The following is a 22,500-nucleotide window of genomic DNA, read 5'->3' as shown; positions in this document are numbered from 1 at the left end:
GTTTCCAAAGCTGCTCTTTTTCCACATAATGATGGTGGACAGTGAGACATCAGCCAATTACATTTGTCACAACTGATTTTTGTAATAAACTCTTTTTATTTAATTTTCTTTGCAAAAGATTTGGCTCAATTTATTTCCAAGTATTCTATGGATTTATCAGAGGAAGTAAAAACACTCAGCTAAAGTTAGTCTTTGTTAAAAAATCTGACAAATATCTCTTTATTTTGAAAAATGTATTTCTTTCATTTAATATACTACAGCTGTAAGAAAATAATTTGAATGACTATTCTACTCTATTCCATTCCATTCTATTCCATTCTTTTATATTCCAATCTATTCTATTCCATTCCATTCTATTCTATACCATTCTATTCTATTCCATTCCGTTCTATTCTATTTCAATCTATTCCATTCTGTTCTGTTCCATTCTTTTCTATTCTATTCTATTCCATTCCGATCTATTCTTTACCATTCTATTCAATTCCGTTTTATTCTATTCCAATCTATTCCATTCTATTCTATTCCAATCTATTCCATTCCATTCTTTTCAATTCCACTCTATTCTATTCCAATCTATTCCATTCCATTCTATTCCATTCCAATCTATTCTATACCATTCTATTCTATTCCAATCTATTCCATTCTATTCTGTTCCATTCTTTTCTATTCCATTCTGTTCTATTCTTTACCATTTTATTCAATTCCGTTTTATTCTATTCCAGTCTATTCCATTCCATTCTATTCTATTCTATTCTATTCTATTCTATTCTATTCTATTCTATTCTATTCCATTCTATTCCAATCTATTCCATTCCATTCTATTCTATTCCACTCTATTCTATTCCATTCCATTCTATTCTATTCCACTCTATTCTATTCCGTTCTATTCTATTATACTACATGGCTTGTATGGAGAACTGTTTTATCTCCTCCATGTAAAACTAATGTTTGTTTTGCAATAAAAGTAAATAAAAAAATAAATAAAATAAATATACAGTATATACATATATATAAAATTGAATAATAAATAATACATTTTATTATCCTTAAAGCCTTGTTTACATGGAGCAAACACCATACAGATTGTAAACACAACCATACATGATTATATCTATTATTACATTTTATATATGTATTATATTACGCATAATATTTTATATATTATATTTTATATGTTCACATAAATGTGTTTCTGAATGTAATTACGTCTGGTCTGAATTCAACACGTTCTATGGAAGAAAAAGAAAAAGTCAAACAAACAAAAATGATGATATTAATGGTAGATGATCATCTTTTTGGGTGAAGTTTCCTTTAAAGCGGGTCTTTAAACACCCGTCCTGACTCTACACGAGGCCCGTCTGTAGACATGAGTAGAGCTGTAGTAGAGTTAATGACACACTCAGTGTGTGTGTGTGTGTGTGTGTGTGTGTGTGTGTGTGTGTGTGAGTGAGTGTGTAAGAGTAAGTGTGTGTGTGTGTGTGTGTGTGTGAGTGAGTGAGTGAGTGTGAGTGTGTGTGTGTGTGTGTGTGTGTGTGTGTGTGAGTGAGTGAGTGAGTGAGTGTGAGTGTGTGTGTGAGTGAGTGTGACTGTGTGTGTGTGTGTGTGTGTGTGTGTGAGAGTGAGTGTGTGTGTGTGTGAGTGAGTGTGAGTGTGTGTGTGTGAGAGTGAGTGTGTGTGTGAGTGAGTGTGTGTGTGAGAGTGAGTGAGTGAGTGAGTGATTGAGTGAGTGTATGTTGTTAATGACAGATCAGCTCGTCAGACTCGGGTCTCGTCCATCACTGCAGTGAAACTGGACAGGGGTTTGGACTTCTGTTGTTCAGACAAATGGAGTGTGTGTGTGTGTGTGTGAGAGTGAGTGAGTGAGTGTATGTTCGGGTCGAGTTTATGTATGTTCAGACTCGGGTCTCGTCCATCACTGCAGTGAAAATGGACAGGGGTTTGGACTTCTGTTGTTCAGACAAATGGAGTGTGTGTGTGTGTGTGTGTGTGTGTGTGTGTGTTGATTCAGAGTGTCACCTGCTGCCCACAACATGTCACAACAGATCCAATCTGAGCACTAAAAATACAACAGCAGCGTTCGCTCGCTACAGTCTCTCACACACACACACACACACACACACACACACACACACACACACACCGACGCCTGATCATTCACTGACTTTACCAACAAACTAAAACAAGATGCAAAACTGCTCAACTTAATAATTTAAACAATATTTTTACCATATTTTTGATCATAGAAATGCAGCCTTGGTGAGCAGAAGAAAATCAAAATGCAATTTAAACCTGGAAATAAATAATGCTTTAGCAGTTTGAAAAATGTACAGTAAAACAGACAATACAAGTCACATGATCAAAGCTGCTAATTCACTTACAAATGATGATTTTATATCTGTCAGACTGAGCTTCAGTCGAGTTTATCAGCTCCTCAACTGACACACACACAACCACAGCTGCAGGTCAAACACACACTCTCAGGACGGCCAGGTGCTCCATCTGAACCATGATGACATCACCTGCGGATTCACCGGATCACGAGCGGATCGGGGTGTGTGTGTGTGTGTGTGTGAACCGTCGAGTCCTTCGATCTCAGCCGAACCATGGAAAACCACGGCGGCCCGAACAGATGGAGAGTCAATGGAGGCGAGTGACCTAAATTAACGGCCACTCTGACACACGGAGTCACTCGCCCCGTGTGTGTGTGTGTGTGTGTGTGTGTGCGAGAGAGAGAAAGAAGGTTAATTACCTCCTCGTCCTTCACTGTCGGCCGGTTTCACCTGGATGGGCCGGTTCATCTGAATAAGAAAGAGAGAGAGTTGTTAGAGTTGTGATTGAGTGTGTGTAAGTGTGTGTGTGTGTGAGAGAGAGAGAGTATGGGTGTGTGTGTGAGTATGTGAGAATGAGTGTGTGTGAGTGAGTGAGTGTGTGCGTGTCTGTGAGTGAATGAGTGAGTAAGTGAGTGAGAGAGTGCGTGTGTGTGAGTGAGTGAGTAGGTGAGTGAGAGAGTGTGTGTGTGTGAGTGAGTGAGTGAGTGTGTGCGTGTCTGTGAGTGAATGAGTGAGTAAGTGAGTGAGAGAGTGCGTGTGTGTGAGTGAGTGAGTAGGTGAGTGAGAGAGTGTGTGTGTGTGTGTGAGTGAGTGAGTAAGTGAGTGAGAGAGTGTGTGTGTGTGAGAGAGAGAGTATGGGTGTGTGTGTGAGTATGTGAGAATGAGTGTGTGTGAGTGAGTGTATGTCTGTGAGTGATTGAGTGAGTGCATGTGTGTGTGTGTGTGTGTGTGAGTGAGTGAGTGCGTGTGTGAGTGAGTATGTGTGTGTGTATCTGTGAGAGAGTGTGTGTGAGTGAGTGTGTGTGTGTCAGTGAGTGATTGAGTGAGTGAGTGCATGCATGTGAGTGAGAGCGCGTGTATGTGTGAGTGTGTGTGTATCTGTGAGTGTGTATGTGAGAATGTGTGTGTGTGTGAGTGATTGAGTGCATGCGTGTGAGTGAGTGTGTGTATGTGTGAGTGTGTGTGTATCTGTGAGTGTGTGTGTGTGCGTGTGTGTGTGAGAGTGTGTGTGTGTGTGTGTGTGTGTGAGAGTGTGTGTGTGTGTGTGTGTGTGTGTGAGTGAGTGAGTGAGTGCGTGTGTGAGTGAGTATGTGTGTGTGTATCTGTGAGAGAGTGTGTGTGAGTGAGTGTGTGTGTGTCAGTGAGTGATTGAGTGAGTGAGTGCATGCATGTGAGTGAGAGCGCGTGTATGTGTGAGTGTGTGTGTATCTGTGAGTGTGTATGTGAGAATGTGTGTGTGTGTGTGTGTGTGTGAGTGATTGAGTGCATGCGTGTGAGTGAGTGAGTGAGTGAGTGAGTGAGTGTGTGTATGTGTGAGTGTGTGTGTGTGTGTGTGTGAGAATGTGTGTGTGTGTGTGTGTGCGTGTGTGTGTGAGAGTGTGTGTGTGTGTTAAGAGTATGTTGATGCCTGAAGAGTCACAAGAGTATCAGATAAATAAAAAAAACACATCAAGAAATCACACACACGCACATGAACACACATCGTCCTGTGTGTGTGTGGCGTTTAATTTATGAAAAGCAATGATCTCCAGAGACTGTGCTGATGCCCAACCAAACCACAAGCATTACAGATATTAAATCAATTGAAAAAAAATCAATCAAATATAAATTACCCAAACCGTCAACGCGGAAATCTGAATGTCAGTTGTTGAAAACCTTGAAACGCTTAATGCTAATGACTGAACAAAGGTTAATAAAATACATAAACTTAAAATTGTAACTAGATTTATATGAAAAATAAACTGTTGAAACAAAGTTGTGATATTAATCCAAACTAAATTCAACAGTGAATCAACTTCAATTTATGATGCTCATTTGTCTGTGAATTATCAAAAATCAAATAATCAAAATCATGCACTTTTTTGTATAACATAATATTTTGTGTGTGAGTGTGTGTGCTAGTGTGAGTGTGAATGCGTGCGTGAGGCGTGAGTGTGAGTGTGTGTGTGTGTGTGAGTGAGTTCGAATGCGTGCGTGTGGCGTGAGTGTGTGTGTGTGTGTGTGCGCTAGTGTGAGTGTATGTGTGTGAGAGAAAGAGAGAGAGAGAGAGTGTGTGTGTGTGTGTGTGTGTGTGTGTGTGTGTGTGTGTGCGAGTGTGTGCGTGAGTGGGAGAGAGAGAGTGTGTGTGCGAGTGTGTGTGTGTGTGTGTGTGTGTGTGTGTGTGCGTGCGAGTGTGTGTGTGTGTATGAAGGAAAAACTTCAATTATTCACCAGAACCCCAAAATGAAACCCTACACATACATTAACACAGGTGAATAACTGGCAGGGTAATAATAAATAAATATTTATAAAAAATAATTATACAGAGAAATGAGAAATAGAGAAATTCTCACTTCAATAATCACGAAAAAAAAGCAAAAAAAAAAGCAAATTGATGCATAATGATACATTTGTGTTATTAATTATTTGCTCAAACTGTGCTCAGATGTCAGAAATCTTGAGCATAACCATAGTAAACGCTGGCAGATTTAGGAATGGAAAAATTGTTTCGATGTTAAAGAGTTTCGCATGCATGTGTCGGTTCGGTTCATCAGGATCTGATCTGGTTTAGCTGGTAAAGCTCGAGGTGTGTGTGTGTGTGTGTGTGTGTGTGAGAGACCCGTGAGACGTTCTCTCTTTATTCTGATTTGTTCAGTCTCAGGACTCTAAACTCGTGTGATTGGTTGTAAAGCTCCAGAGCTGCGGCCCGTTAAGATCCTGAGAGTCGCGGGGCAACAGGAGTCATTAAGCAGCGCCGGTACCGGGAGTTGCTAAGCAACCGGGCAGATCGGGTCGCCGGCCTGTTGGTCTACGGGAGAATTGGCACGCGCCTTTTTTCTCTTGCACCATTTTAAACCATTTTTTTTCCATGGTGTGTCCAATGAGGTCAAAGGAAAAACTCCAATTATTCACCAGAACCCCCGAACGAACCCCCCCCCCCCCCACCCCGTCCCACTTTAATGTCCTCTTTTACTCAGTCTGACAAAAAGTTTTGTGCCATCACTGAGAGCCGGCGGCCAGATACACCTCACACACACACACACACCTGGATACGGCCCACAAGAACAAACCCACCCACACCAACCACACCTGAAAATAGAGAGAATTGATGTTCAATCCAAGATGTTTCTCCAGCAAAAACTTGCAAAAACACCAAAGTCTGCGATCAAAAGTCAAAGATCACAATATGAACCAGAAAAACTCAATATTTGAAGCAGAAACATCTGAGCTGTTAAAGAGCAGCCGAAACAATAACATTTTTATTGCTGTTATTAAAACGTGAAACCACATAATAAAAAAATAAATAAAAAAAGACCTTAACTATTATGGACAAATAAAATGAACTAGTTTTCACTCTTACATAAAATACAACAAATAATACATGATATGACAACATTTACAAATGACACACAATTGCATATGAGTTACGTGAGGAAATGCCTTAGATGTTTTGAGTACAGCTGACTATAATTACCTCAGACTGACACAAACACTCAAATAAATGTTCTGCATTTTGGAATTTTAAAAGGGAAAAATAAAACAAAATGATTATGTACTTCAAGTAGAACTAAAGTTCTGTCAGATTCAGCTCACTCTGAACATTCAGGTGTGCGTCTGAACAGTGTCAGGTGTCTCACTGTATTCCTGCATCACCACACACACACACACACACACACACACACACACACACACACACACACACACACACACACACACACTTAGCTATCTAAATGGGGACATTCCATAGATGTTGGTTTCTATACTGTACAAACTGTATATTTTGTCCCCTTACACACACCCTCCCCTAGACCTACCCATCACACACACACACACCCTCCCCTAAACCTACCCATCACACACACACACACACACACTAACCTGACCCCTAAACCTACCCATCACACACACACACCCTCCCCTAAACCTACCATCACACACACACACACACACACACACACACACACACACACACACACACACACACACACCCTCCCCTAAACATACCCATCACACACACACACCCTCCCCTAAACCTACCCATCACACACACACACACACACACACACACACACATACTCTCACACACACACACACACACACATACACACACTAACCTGACCCCTAAAGCCTGTTTTATGCTTCTGCGTCGAACTGCCGCCGTAGCTACGTCGTAGGCTGTGTGTAGCGCGCGTACCCTACGGCGTACCCTGACGTGCACCTCTCCAAAAATGTAACAACGCGTCAATTCTACGCGGACACAAGCGCTGTGATTGGTCTGCCAGAACCCCTCCCTCGGGTTTCACACGCTCCCTAGGTGCGCGTCAACGCGGACAACGACACAGAAGTATAAATTAAAACCAACACGTTGCCTACGGCGTATAGGCTCCGGCGTAGGTCCGACGCAGAAGTATAATGAGGCCTTAAACCTACCCATCACACACACACCCTCCTCCCCTAAACCTACCCATCACACACACAAACACACTCTCACACACACACACACACACACACACACACACACACACACACACACACACACACACACACACACACACACACACACACACACACACACACACACACACACACAACACACTAACCTGACCCCTAAACCTACCCATCACACACACACACACACACACACACACACACACACACACACACACACTCTCTGCTCACGGCGAGAGTTCGCTCTAGCTGATGAAGCGTCTGAACTCATGAGTGCTGGAGCTCGTTCGCTCGAGTGTGTTTTCTCAGACACAGAAACACGGTGTGTGTCGGGTCCATTAGAGTCCCAGTGGAGTTCAGTTCTCATGCGCTTCATCTCTGTCTCTCACACCCTTTGGCCTCGAAAACCAATATGGGTCCCTGAACACACTCCTTAATGACATGATCAATGCTGACAAATAGGCCAGTGCTCCTGTCTCACCTCCACACACTCGTCTGTCTCTCTATTACTCCTCCTGTTCTCCTGTCTCACCTCCACACACTCGTCTGTCTCTCTATTACTCCTCCTGTCTCACCTCCAAACGCTCGTCTGTCTCTCTATTACTCCTCCTGTCTCACCTCCACACACTCACCTGTCTCTCAATTACTCCTCCTGTCTCACCTCCACACACTCGTCTGTCTCTCTATTACTCCTCCTGTCTCACCTCCAAACGCTCGTCTGTCTCTCTATTACTCCTCCTGTCTCACCTCCACACACTCGCCTGTCTCTCAATTACTCCTCCTGTCTCACCTCCACACACTCGTCTGTCTCTCTATTACTCCTCCTGTCTCACCTCCAAACGCTCGTCTGTCTCTCTATTACTCCTCCTGTCTCACCTCCACACACTCGTCTGTCTCTCTATTACTCCTCCTGTCTCACCTCCAAACGCTCGTCTGTCTCTCTATTACTCCTCCTGTCTCACCTCCACACACTCGCCTGTCTCTCAATTACTCCTCCTGTCTCACCTCCAAACGCTCGTCTGTCTCTCTATTACTCCTCCTGTCTCACCTCCACACACTCGTCTGTCTCTCTATTACTCCTCCTGTCTCACCTCCAAACGCTCGTCTGTCTCTCTATTACTCCTCCTGTCTCACCTCCACACACTCACCTGTCTCTCAATTACTCCTCCTGTCTCACCTCCACACACTCGCCTGTCTCTCTATTACTCCTCCTGTCTCACCTCCACACACTCACCTGTCTCTCAATTACTCCTCCTGTCTCACCTCCACACACTCACCTGTCTCTCAATTACTCCTCCTGTCTCACCTCCACACACTCGCCTGTCTCTCTATTACTCCTCCTGTCTCACCTCCACACACTCACCTGTCTCTCAATTACTCCTCCTGTCTCACCTCCACACACTCGCCTGTCTCTCTATTACTCCTCCTGTCTCACCTCCACACACTCACCTGTCTCTCAATTACTCCTCCTGTCTCACCTCCACACACTCACCTGTCTCTCTATTACTCCTCCTGTCTCACCTCCACACACTCACCTGTCTCTCAATTACTCCTCCTGTCTCACCTCCACACACTCACCTGTCTCTCAATTACTCCTCCTGTCTCACCTCCACACACTCGCCTGTCTCTCTATTACTCCTCCTGTCTCACCTCCACACACTCACCTGTCTCTCAATTACTCCTCCTGTCTCACCTCCACACACTCGCCTGTCTCTCTATTACTCCTCCTGTCTCACCTCTACACACTCACCTGTCTCTCTATTACTCCTCCTGTCTCACCTCCAAACGCTCGTCTGTCTCTCTATTACTCCTCCTGTCTCACCTCCATACACACTCGCCTGTCTCTCTATTACTCCTCCTGTTCTCCTGTCTCACCTCCACACACTCACCTGTCTCTCTATTACTCCTCCTGTCTCACCTCCACACACTCGCCTGTCTCTCTATTACTCCTCCTGTCTCACCTCCAAACGCTCGTCTGTCTCTCTATTACTCCTCCTGTCTCACCTCCACACACACTCGCCTCCACACACTCGCCTGTCTCTCTATTACTCCTCCTGTCTCACCTCCAAACGCTCGTCTGTCTCTCTATTACTCCTCCTGTCTCACCTCCACACACTCGCCTGTCTCTCTATTACTCCTCCTGTCTCACCTCCACACACTTGCCTGTCTCTCTATTACTCCTCCTGTCTCACCTCCACACACTCGCCTGTCTCTCTATTACTCCTCCTGTCTCACCTCCAAACGCTCGTCTGTCTCTCTATTACTCCTCCTGTCTCACCTCCAAACGCTCGTCTGTCTCTCTATTACTCCTCCTGTTCTCCTGTCTCACCTCCACACACTCGCCTGTCTCTCTATTACTCCTCCTGTTCTCCTGTCTCACCTCCACACACTCGTCTGTCTCTCTATTACTCCTCCTGTCTCACCTCCAAACGCTCGTCTGTCTCTCTATTACTCCTCCTGTTCTCCTGTCTCACCTCCACACACTCACCTGTCTCTCTATTACTCCTCCTGTTCTCCTGTCTCACCTCCACACACTCGCCTGTCTCTCTATTACTCCTCCTGTCTCACCTCCACACACTCGCCTGTCTCTCTATTACTCCTCCTGTCTCACCTCCACACACTCGCCTGTCTCTCAATTACTCCTCCTGTCTCACCTCCACACACTCGCCTGTCTCTCAATTACTCCTCCTGTCTCACCTCCACACACTCGCCTGTCTCTCTATTACTCCTCCTGTCTCACCTCCACACACTCGCCTGTCTCTCTATTACTCCTCCTGTCTCACCTCCAAACGCTCGTCTGTCTCTCTATTACTCCTCCTGTCTCACCTCCACACACACTCGCCTGTCTCTCTATTACTCCTCCTGTCTCACCTCCACACACTCGCCTGTCTCTCTATTACTCCTCCTGTCTCACCTCCACACACACTCGTCTGTCTCTCTATTACTCCTCCTGTCTCACCTCCACACACTCGCCTGTCTCTCTATTACTCCTCCTGTCTCACCTCCACACACTTGCCTGTCTCTCTATTACTCCTCCTGTCTCACCTCCACACACTCGCCTGTCTCTCTATTACTCCACCTGTCTCACTTCCAAACGCTCGTCTGTCTCTCTATTACTGCTCCTGTCTCACCTCCATACACTTGCCTGTCTCTCTATTACTCCTCTTGTCTCACCTCCACACACTCGCCTGTCTCTCTATTACTCCTCCTGTCTCACTTCCAAATGCTCGTCTGTCTCTCTATTACTGCTCCTGTCTCACCTCCATACACTTGCCTGTCTCTCTATTACTCCTCCTGTCTCACCTCCACACACTCGCCTGTCTCTCTATTACTCCTCCTGTCTCACCTCCACACACTCGCCTGTCTCTCTATTACTCCTCCTGTCTCACCTCCACACACTCGCCTGTCTCTCTATTACTCCTCCTGTCTCACCTCCACACACTTGCCTGTCTCTCTATTACTCCACCTGTCTCACTTCCAAACGCTCGTCTGTCTCTCTATTACTGCTCCTGTCTCACCTCCATACACTTGCCTGTCTCTCTATTACTCCTCTTGTCTCACCTCCACACACTCGCCTGTCTCTCTATTACTCCACCTGTCTCACTTCCAAATGCTCGTCTGTCTCTCTATTACTGCTCCTGTCTCACCTCCATACACTTGCCTGTCTCTCTATTACTCCTCCTGTCTCACCTCCACACACTCGCCTGTCTCTCTATTACTCCTCCTGTCTCACCTCCACACACTCGCCTGTCTCTCTATTACTCCTCCTGTCTCACCTCCACACACTTGCCTGTCTCTCTATTACTCCTCCTGTCTCACCTCCACACACTTGCCTGTCTCTCTATTACTCCTCCTGTCTCACCTCCACACACTCGCCTGTCTCTCTATTACTCCTCCTGTCTCACTTCCAAATGCTCGTCTGTCTCTCTATTACTCCTCCTGTCTCAACTCCACACACTTGCCTGTCTCTCTATTACTCCTTCTGTCTCACCTCCACACACTCGCCTGTCTCTCTATTACTCCTCCTGTCTCACCTCCACACACACTCGCCTGTCTCTCTATTACTCCTCCTGTCTCACCTCCACACACTCGCCTGTCTCTCTATTACTCCTCCTGTCTCACCTCCACACACACTCGTCTGTCTCTCTATTACTCCTCCTGTCTCACCTCCACACACTCGCCTGTCTCTCTATTACTCCTCCTGTCTCACCTCCACACACTCGCCTGTCTCTCTATTACTCCTCCTGTTCTCCTGTCTCACCTCCACACACTTGCCTGTCTCTCTATTACTCCACCAGCGCTCCTGTCTCACCTCCACACACTTGCCTGTCTCTCTATTACTCCACCAGCGCTCCTGTCTCACCTCCACACACTTGCCTGTCTCTCTATTACTCCTCCTGTTCTCCTGTCTCACCTCCACACACTTGCCTGTCTCTCTATTACTCCACCTGTCTCACTTCCAAATGCTCGTCTGTCTCTCTATTACTCCTCCTGTCTCAACTCCACACACTTGCCTGTCTCTCTATTACTCCACCAGCGCTCCTGTCTCACCTCCACACACTTGCCTGTCTCTCTATTACTCCTCCTGTTCTCCTGTCTCACCTCCACACACTTGCCTGTCTCTCTATTACTCCACCAGCGCTCCTGTCTCACCTCCACACACTTGCCTGTCTCTCTATTACTCCTCCTGTTCTCCTGTCTCACCTCCACACACTTGCCTGTCTCTCTATTACTCCTCCTGTTCTCCTGTCTCACCTCCACACACTTGCCTGTCTCTCTATTACTCCTCCTGTTCTCCTGTCTCACCTCCACACACTTGCCTGTCTCTCTATTACTCCTCCTGTTCTCCTGTCTCACCTCCACACACTTGCCTGTCTCTCTATTACTCCTCCTGTTCTCCTGTCTCACCTCCACACACGTCTGTCTCTCTATTACTCCACCAGCGCTCCTGTCTCACCTCCACACACTCGTCTGTCTCTCTATTACTCCACCAACGCTGAAGCTCAGTGGTTCTCCGCTCCTCCTGTTACATTATATTTCAACACTTCTACAGTACAGAAGAGACAAGATAAGACTAGACCAGATGCGACAAGAAGAAATGAGAGAGACGATAAAAGATAAGAGAAGATACAAGAAGCAAAGATACGAGAAGATAAGACACAAGAGATGAGGAAGAAGAGAATAGATTAAACGATGGACACATGCCACGATAAGAGAAGAACCCCTCAGCTCTTTCAAAATAATAATTAACAGCTGTCTAAGAGCGTCACGACACACATGACATTTGCATTTACCTGCTCACAGGACGCTCTCTCTCTTTACCGTGGCGAGTGTGTGTGAGATGCCCGCTCTTTCAAATTGCCTGTCATGTCCTGTGGAGCGTGGAGAGGCCGACCCGTCTCAGACACACACACAGCGGCGCATGCGGTGTGTGTGTGTGGAGGCTGCTGTCAGGTTAAATGCAGCAGGAGGGTGTGAGGGATATTTTTAGATTGCAGCAGGTTTCCTTCAGGAAGAAGAAAATGAGTAAAACAACTCCAGAACATCATTTTCCGTTCTGTGCATGTGTCATCTATGAAGAGACGGCGCCGACTCCTGCGAAGACTTCAGATGACGCAAACTCTGAATCAACATGCACCAATGCTACATTTTCTAAATGTCAATCATTTGTTAACAAACAAGTATTCATTACTTCAATGAGCTCATTGTTTCTGCATTAAATTATTACATTGTTTAAATTAATACATTTTTAGCTAACTGCGATTTTGTATGTGCATTTTAGGGGTGTCGAAATTAATTGTTTCTACGCTGCATCGCGATGCAGACGAGGACGATTCGGTATCGGTTCAGTAATAGACCATAACCGATTATAATGTACTGAAGCTTTTCTGACGTCATTTGTCGCGTACGTGCTTTGTCGCGGTAGCATTCAATGGCAGAGGGAGGAGAGACGCGAGTGAGAGAAAATTAAAACTACTTTAAAAGCCTACATCTGGGCACATTTCGGCTTTTATGAACAACCTGGTGAGCACGACCTGCAGAAGACATGCACTGTGAGCGCTCATGTCACGCACTAATAGAATATGCAGGAGGTAATACCACTAACTTGATAAACCACGTTAGCTGTTTTCACCTCGAGCTGTTAACGCCTGGCAGAGTCTGACTGCTTTAGAGATGCGGATGAGCTCCAACGCAAGCAAAAATAAATCATCCGCCCGCCCCAATAACTCTCTCTGATTTAAGTATCCGCACCCGATGGTCAAACTACAATTATTCTGTGTTACGCGTGATTATAAATGGATGATCGTCACCTTCAACAGCGGACTCGGCGACGGTTGACGCGCGCATCTTTAATGGTCACATAATACACTGATTAATGAGCGCTGCTTTTAAATGAACATTTCTTTAAAACAAAATTTATTTGACAGATTTTCCTTTTCTTAATGGCATAAACAAGCTTTACTCCCTTGAAACTTAAACTGGAATGTCACTGTTTCTGTCACTGCGACTTCCCGAACAGGCGAGCACACACACACACACGCGCGCACGCGTTAAATTGAAAATTGAGGATGCAGTACATCGTGATGCATTGTGATATCGAATTGAACTGAATCGATGACATGATAATCGTAATCGAAACGAACCATGAGACCAGTGTTGGTTCACACCCCTAGTGCATTTCTGAAATACATAAATTAAGAGTAGCGTCAGTTCTGGCGGGTCACGTTAGTCAACTCGCATCAGTGACTCTCAGCTGATCCTCTACCTATAGGAATACGACACCTATCACTGTATTCATAACCTCCGTCAGTATTATCAGGAGCGCATTACCCTCCTCCCTCCCCAGCTCCACCTGTCTCCAGTCAGGGTTTGGCATTCTGATTCCCCCTGAATCAGACTAAAATGTGTACATTAAAATTAATGATATCTGCAATACATTCATGTTGGTTCTGTTCTGTTTACCCTAATGCTGCGTTCACACCAAACACGAATAGAGCGTCTGGTGCAAGTGATTTCAATGCTAAGTCAATGTAAAGACGCGTTTACGCGCGTCTGGAGGTTCTGCGGCGCGAATGAGGCGTTTAGCGCGGCGTACGCGAAATTTGCTTCAAACGCGTGAATGCACAAAAAGCATCAAATAAAATAATTTGCGCGTATCGCGACAGACGCTCAATTTGCAGCTCGAGTTGAAAAATCTGAACTTTGGCGTCTATTCGCGCCGCGTTAACCAATCAGGAGCCTGCTTGCTGCTGTCACGTGGTGAAGTGACGGGATAAACTCCCGCCCGGAGTCACTCATTCAAAATGGAGTATAGCAATATAGAAGAATATAATATTCAATATAGCAGTTAACTGAGTATCACTGGAAAGTGAGTATAGTGAGCATCACTAGAAAGAGCACCAACAGTGGTATCCGTACCACAGTTTGAAAAACATGGATAGTTTTTCAATATTTAATATACTGTATTTAAATTTCATATACATTTTCTAAGCGAAGACAGATGGACAGGCGCTCTGCAGCTGGGATAGAGCGGCTGTAGTTGGTGTCCTGAAGGGTGATCCTCGCTCCGATGCGGTAACTCTCTCGATGAATGCTCGATCAACATCAGCCATCTTGCTAACAGACAAGCGGATTTTTACTAAAACTTAAGCAAACTTTTACTTTTTAATTTTGAATGGATTCAAAATGTTCAAGCGTCCAACCAGACGCGGTAGACGTGAATTTGACGCGCTATTCGCGTCTAGTGTGAACGCACAGTAAGGGTTTTTTTCCCCAGGGCAGAACCATACCGCCAATCCTAAATGTATGCTAATTGTCAATCGTATATGAGGATAGTGGTCCTGACAGAACTTAGACAGTTACCTCTGATAACAGATCACTCTAAATTGTAATATGGACTTCTGTAAAGCTGCTTTGAAATGATGTGCATTGTGAAAAGCGCTATACAAATAAACGTGAATTGAATTGAATCTCTGTCATTTTTCTCACTGGTGAAACTCTCCCGCTCGCATAGTCATGTTCGCTGTCCCACCCACAGCGTCTACAATCCTGCCGGGTGTGTTTAGGCGTCACCGCAGCGGGTCGGCCCGGTCAGAGACGCCCGGCTGCTCTATAAAGCTCAGGATGGATGGGCATATAGATCACAGCAGGAGAGAGACGCCACACACTACATTAGCTTTATGGGCCTTTTCTCTGCCGGAGAAAGAGACGCAGACACACACACACACACACACACACACACAGAGACACGACTAACAGATGATTCACCGAGACTGGAGACTTTATGAGGGACAGAGGTGAGAGAGACAAACACAGACGAATGGGACACGAGAGGAGAGAAGGTATGAGATGAAACAAAAAGAGTCCCTCATTTTAAAGCATTACAAAGATCTGAACCCTGAACAAAGTCCGACTCAGTCAGCCGGTTCTGAGAGTTACTAACCTGACTAACTCTACTAACACTAACCAGTAGGGGTGGAACGGTACACAGAAGTCACGGGTCGGTTCATCCCTCGGTTCAGACATCACGGTTCGGTACGATGGAGGGAAAAGCAAAACAGAAGTGCAGAAGGCTTGTGCGTGTCTCAGGCTGGACCACCAAAGGAAAATAAATTACTTAAGCCTTGTATTTTTTAAATAAGTTTTATTAATAAAGTAAAGGCATAGAACCAGTTTATTTGTAGTGCACTGACAATTAGTTTTATATTATTAGTTTATTAATTAATTAATAAAAAGACCTTGAGATATGTTTGGTAACTGTACCTGAATGAATTGAAAATTAATTTGCTACATTTCAGATTAATGTATTTGTTTTCCTTAAAACTTAAACACTCTGCAGTTTGAATGATGTCCTGTATAAACAAAATGGAGTATGTTTTTATGTTTCCACTGTTCGATCGCGCCCGCGCCTCACACACACACACACACAAATATAAGTAAACACTTTGCGACTTTTCGACCTCTCTCACTCTCTCTCTCTCTCTCTCACACACACACACACACACACACAACATATTCCAGCATTGCAATCTTTACATCGCAGTCTGTTCATTATAGCCACAGAGCTTCAGAGCTAAGGCGGAGCAACAGATTAGGCGTCCCTAAAGAACCGGCGTATCTAATAGTAGTTCCGCATTACATTAATTAATTTGCACGTGAGTTTTATTTATTTTTATATCGTGTATTCTCCGTGTAAATTTATGCACCGAACCGTGACGCCCGTACCGTTTCGGTTCAATACGAACACATGTACCGTTCCACCCCTACTAACCAGCACATCGAAATAAATCAAATTATCAAAACAAGCTAAAAATACATATCTTGGAACATTGGGATCAGGAAACTAAAATAATAAACCCAAAGGGCAACAGAAGAATAAAACAAAAACAACAAGGAGAATACAAACAAATTAATTAAAAACAGCCTTAAATAAATGAGTCTTAATCAACTTTTTAAAGTGTCCCAGCGCTGGTGTGTTTCTGACTCCATAGCTTGAGGGCTTGAGCTCTTTCCCCATCGTCTAGAGTTAAAACACAAAGTAAATTACAATTCTATCAAACTCTAAAAATCAAATTAGAATATCTCCCGACTGTCAGAGAGAGACAAAGCAGAGACGGATCCTGACCAACCAAGTACATTCATTTTTATTTTTTATAAATGCTTTGGCACTGAATGTACAATTTGTCAAGCCAATAAAGCTCATCTGAATTTAATTGAAACTGGAAGAGAATAGGAAAAGAGATGCGGTGAAGCCAGGTGAGAAGAGAAATGAAGAGAAGAAATGAATTATGAACAAATGAGAAAAGATTAAAAGAGAATAAACAAGTGGAGACACATCGAGAGACGAGACGAGATGAGATGAGATGAAAAGATAATAAACGAGATGAGAGAACATGAGAAAAAGAACAGACAAGATGAGAAGAAAAGAGGAGAAACGTGAAGAGCAGATGAAAATATACTCGAGAAAAGAAAGAGATAAACAGAGAGAGAGAGATCAGCGAGTCAGAAGATCCCAGACAAACACATGAAGAGAAGAGAGAAGAACAACAACAAGAGAGATGAGAGGAATATTTCATGAGAACAGCCACACACACGCACACACACACACACACGAGCGATCTCACATTAATCTGACTGATAAATATAACACTCAGCACTTTGATGAAGTGCCACAATTATTGTGAAGACGAATGTGTGTGTGTGAAGATAAACGAGTGGATTTGCCCTTGATACGGGAGCAGATCTCAGCGCAGAGGAACGCGCTCATTACCAAACACGAGTCCATCTAACACAGACGCGTTCGTGCTGATGAACGACCGCCGTGAAACACACACACCAAACGCTTCACACGTCACATGATCACGCGCTCCACCAAACTGATCCTGGACATCAATGATGACATGAAGACACGTGAAGAACATGAAGACGATGCTCATACGAATCATAAATAACTTGGATTTTTTCCAGTTTTGAAATCGAATACTTGAGGTCAGGAATCAGATACTAGTTATAAGATTCCTCTTATCGATTCCTTTGTGAGCATGTCAACATGACTTGTGTCAGGCTATATCTGTGCCGCCAACACATCCAAAACCTGCGCACAGAAAAAGTGATTTTAATGTGATTTTAAACCATTCAAGCGCGAGGCGACTCGCAGGCGTGTGTAACTATATTGTGCAGCTCTTAAAGTGACAGCAGCAAAATTTATTCCGATTCTGGGATCGAATACTTATGATAAAATAAAAAATTTGATTCTTCTTATCAATTCCTCTGTGAGCATTTCAATGTGTCTTTAAACCTATTAAAGTGCAAAACGACTCAGTTCTGCACGTGTGTATCAGTATATTAGATCAGTGCAGCTCTTAAAGGGACAGCAGCCTAATATTCCTGCCGTCTCTATAATAACACTAATATTCACTAATATTCCTGCTGTCTCTATAATAACACTACTATTCACTAATATTCCTGCTGTCTCTATAATAACACTAATATTCACTAATATTCCTGCTGTCTCTATAATAACACTAATATTCACTAATATTCCTGCCGTCTCTATAATAACACTACTATTCACTAATATTCCTGCTGTCTCTATAATAACACTACTTTTCACTAATATTCCTGCCGTCTCTATAATAACACTAATATTCACTAATATTCCTGCCGTCTCTATAATAACACTAATATTCACTAATATTCCTGCTGTCTCTATAATAACACTAATATTCACTAATATTCCTGCCGTCTCTATAATAACACTACTATTCACTAATATTCCTGCTGTCTCTATAATAACACTAATATTCACTAATATTCCTGCCGTCTCTATAATAACACTAATATTCCTGCCGTCTCTATAATAACACTACTATTCACTAATATTCCTGCCGTCTCTATAATAACACTAATATTCACTAATATTCCTGCCGTCTCTATAATAACACTAATATTCACTAATATTCCTGCCGTCTCTATAATAACACTAATATTCACTAATATTCCTGCCGTCTCTATAATAACACTAATATTCACTAATATTCCTGCTGTCTCTATAATAACACTAATATTCACTAATATTCCTGCTGTCTATATAATAACACTAATATTCACTAATATTCCTGCCGTCTCTATAATAACACTAATATTCACTAATATTCCTACCGTCTCTATAATAACACTAATATTCACTAATATTCCTGCCGTCTCTATAATAACACTAATATTCACTAATATTCCTGCTGTCTCTATAATAACACTAATATTCACTAATATTCCTGCCGTCTCTATAATAACACTAATATTCACTAATATTCCTGCCGTCTCTATAATAACACTAATATTCCTGCCGTCTCTATAATAACACTAATATTCACTAATATTCCTGCCGTCTCTATAATAACACTAATATTCCTGCCGTCTCTATAATAACACTAATATTCACTAATATTCCTGCCGTCTCTATAATAACACTAATATTCCTGCCGTCTCTATAATAACACTAATCAAACAACAAAAGAAAATTCACTCATTCTTGACTGAATAACTTTTGTAATTATATTTGTAATGTATATGTTATTAATAAAGTGCAGTGTTATTTTACATTTGATTACAGTTTCTGAATACCTGACAATCTTAAAACACTGTTTATTTCAATCGTATCTTTGTTCAGTTGTGTCTATTCGTTCCGATTGCTAATTTGTGTATTTGTTCTTTTTTAATTACTGAGTGTTTACTTGTCTTTAATAATGCTTGACATGTATATTAGTTCGGCTAGTTGTTTTTCTAAGTATTTGTAAACCACAGGTATAGTGTTCTTTAGCCTGATGATTTCTGTTCATGATATTCAGCTACAATTAAATGTTTTGCAATAAGACTAAATGTGAATGATATCTAAGTTTTTTAGTTTTTTTTTACCTTATTGGAATCAAAACTAGGATTCGATAAGCAGAATCGAAACCAGAATCGTTAAAATTCAGACGATACCCACCCCTATGAATGCCACGTGTAGCTTCTGTGTGTTTCTGAAGTCGGCCATCAACAGCTGCAACATCATTAGCATGGCCTGAGGATCAGATGAGGATAAAGCAGCAGAAACAGTGAGATGCGGATGAGATGAGACGAGACAGCGACTGGCTCTCAGGCACACGTGTGATTCAGGCCAGCAAACACTGACGGAGAGGCGAGAGCGTGTCTGGAGATACAGCTTCATTATACAGAGATCGTCTAGCTCAGCCGCTACAACACTAGCGTCTCAGCGAACACGAGTGCTAATAACCTGTGCGGATGCAAACGTCAATAACGGGATACAAGTCACTGTTGTGGAATCACTTCACATACTTTATTCCTCTGAGGACTTGAGATTATACAGTTCACTAAGACTCAGATTCAAACAAATGGCTTATACTCTGTAAAAAAGTTGTAGAATATACTATTTCAGTTTTTCTACTTCAAAATGTCATGTTTTATTCAGTGTAACTTGCCTTTTCGTTAAAATTATTTCAATGTAAATCTTTATTTTTTACAGCATATGTTATTTTGAAACCACAAATTTCATTATTTGATTAAAGTCTCGTAATTTCATACACTGTTTCATAATGAACGAGTCTCTACAGATGTGAATATTTTGCAGTGGGGAAATTCAATCAAGATTCTGTAGGAATATGGAAGTATTTGGCAGTACAGAAACAGAAACAACAACGCTGTTTAAAAGCAGAAATTCATGATAGTAATGTTTATAATTTCTTAAATTGCATTTAGCAGATTAGAGCTGGGCGATAATATCGTTTATATTTTGCATTGATGTAAACAATCAAGAGATTTGATATATACTGTAGTATACATTGCTTTATGCAGCTATATATGGGAATAAAGTTGGATATACTTTTATATAGAGAGAGAGAGAGAGAGAGCTGTGCAATAATATTGATATTATTAATACATATAAACAATCACTTCAACAAGGCTGAAGGAAAGTTTAGCTTCATTCACCTTGTTGCAAAGAAATCATATGGAGTTCACAATAAGCAAGTTTATATTTCTTTTTCTCTGCTCAACAACAACAAAAAAAGTGTTTTTTTGTGTGCAAGTACAACAATATAAAGTGCAAGAACTGGTGCATTTGGTCTGACTGTGTATTTCATCACTCAAACGGAGGAAAATCTGAGAAGTATTTCAGGCCAGATTCACACTAAACTGTACAGCCGAAATGTGCAAATGCAGCTCAATTATGACAATAATCTTTCCCTGACACACACAGCGCAGATCGTCTGAGTTCACATTAGCCATGTGCAGATTCAGATGTCACTTCAGTTCGGTGTCAAGTGTTTCATCCTGTTCCGTACACACAGTTCACACTCGATTACTTTATCAGCACAAAAGTGTCAATCATCGCAATTTCGGTAGCGAGTCATGATCCGTACAAACACAAGGATAATTTAGGGGATTCACTCCCATATTCAAACGCGCTTGTCTCTTTACAGAGTGTGTGTGTGTGTGTGTGGCCACTGAGACTCTAAAACTCGTTCCGACATTTCCAGAAAGGTTTGATGGGAGCAAATGCTATTTGTTATGAAAAACCGAAAGAAATGAAAAAATGAATCGAGAAAAGTGAGAGATAAAGAAAGAGAAAATGGCATTTGCAAAACAAGCGGGTTCTTATGCAAATACATGCTAATTTATGCATGCATTGCCATGACAGCGGCAGAGGCTGCGTTTGATTGACAGATGCAGGATTGAGCGGACGGTGAAAGACCCGAGTTACTCGAGACCGTCTGTTCGTGTTCAACACACAGAGAAACACCAGCAGATCTGATCCACGCGGACACACACACACACACACACACCTGTCCCGAGGTCATGTGACTGACTCCAGGAGGTTTGTTCTGCAGATAAATGCATAAGCTGCAAAAAGTTTCCCCAGAAAAAGGCTCTATTTTCAGTGTCTTCAGCCTCAGAACAGAATTGCTCTAAATGCTTTAATATTTCACGGAAGACTAAATGAATTATGCATCTGTTAACTATACGTGTGACTCTCGAAAGTGAACGAAACAGCAGCTGATCTCTGAGAAACACTGATCAGATCAGATTCATATATTCACCCCAAATACTCATGTCTCTAATGCAAAATATAGATATTATTTCAATTGTAAGTATTTATACATTATGGTACTAGTATTAGCAGTGCTATCTTTCATTTATTAAGCCGCACTGATTTAATAAAAATGAAATACATTTATTTAGTGCCCTAATTTTCTTTTGGAGTCTCCTAGAATACGTCAAAAACACTTTAGTTTCCTCATAATATACACTGCACATCACCTCATTTCTCAGAAAGGCTGAAAACTGTTTGTTCGAAGATTCAGTCTCTCTAAACCCCGCCTTTTCACAAGCCTACTCTGCTCTGATTGGACAGATGGCCCAGTCTGTTGTGATTGGTCTACTCTGCTCTGATTGGTCAGATGATCCAGTCTGTTGTGATTGGTCTACTCGGCTCTGATTGGTCAGATGATCCAGTCTGTTGTGATTGGTCTACTCTGCTCTGATTGGTCAGATGATCCAGTCTGTTGTGATTGGTCTACTCTGCTCTGATTGGTCAGATGATCCAGTCTGTTGTGATTGGTCTACTCTGCTCTGATTGGTCAGATGATCCAGTCTGTTGTGATTTGTCTACTCTGCTCTGATTGGTCAGATGGTCCAGTCTGTTGTGATTGGTCTACTCTGCTCTGATTGGTCAGATGACCCAGTCTGTTGTGATTGGTCTACTCTGCTCTGATTGGTCAGATGACCCAGTCTGTTGTGATTGGTCTACTCTGCTCTGATTGGTCAGATGACCCAGTCTGTTGTGATTGTTTTTTGTTAAAGTCACTTCATTCAAAGACATCAAGAAAATCAATGAATCAAAGTTCTTAAAGTTGAGTGAGTGTGTTCAGTTCACAGGCTCTCCTGTCCTCTGATTCAGACGCTTCTGTGTGTCTCACAGCGTCAGGATACTCCAGGGAGATTTGAATGATTAATGATTGCTCTA

At 42.7% G+C, this 22,500-nt stretch overlaps 1 protein-coding gene across 2 annotated transcripts in view; it reads right to left on the bottom strand.

Moving 5' to 3' along the window:
- Positions 1-22,500, bottom strand: part of celf6 (CUGBP Elav-like family member 6) — a 125,110-nt gene that overhangs the window by 45,389 nt on the left and 57,221 nt on the right. For both annotated transcript variants that reach the window (XM_084409344.1, XM_084409345.1), the window contains exon 3: positions 2,750-2,798. In XM_084409344.1, the coding sequence (XP_084265470.1) occupies positions 2,750-2,798 (49 nt within the window). The remainder of the gene's footprint in view (positions 1-2,749; positions 2,799-22,500) is intronic.

This window comes from Rutilus rutilus (assembly GCF_951802725.1).
Source record: "Rutilus rutilus genome assembly, chromosome: 5".
NCBI classification, from domain to species: domain Eukaryota; kingdom Metazoa; phylum Chordata; class Actinopteri; order Cypriniformes; family Leuciscidae; genus Rutilus; species Rutilus rutilus.
This window is presented reverse-complemented; position numbering and strand designations above follow the sequence as displayed.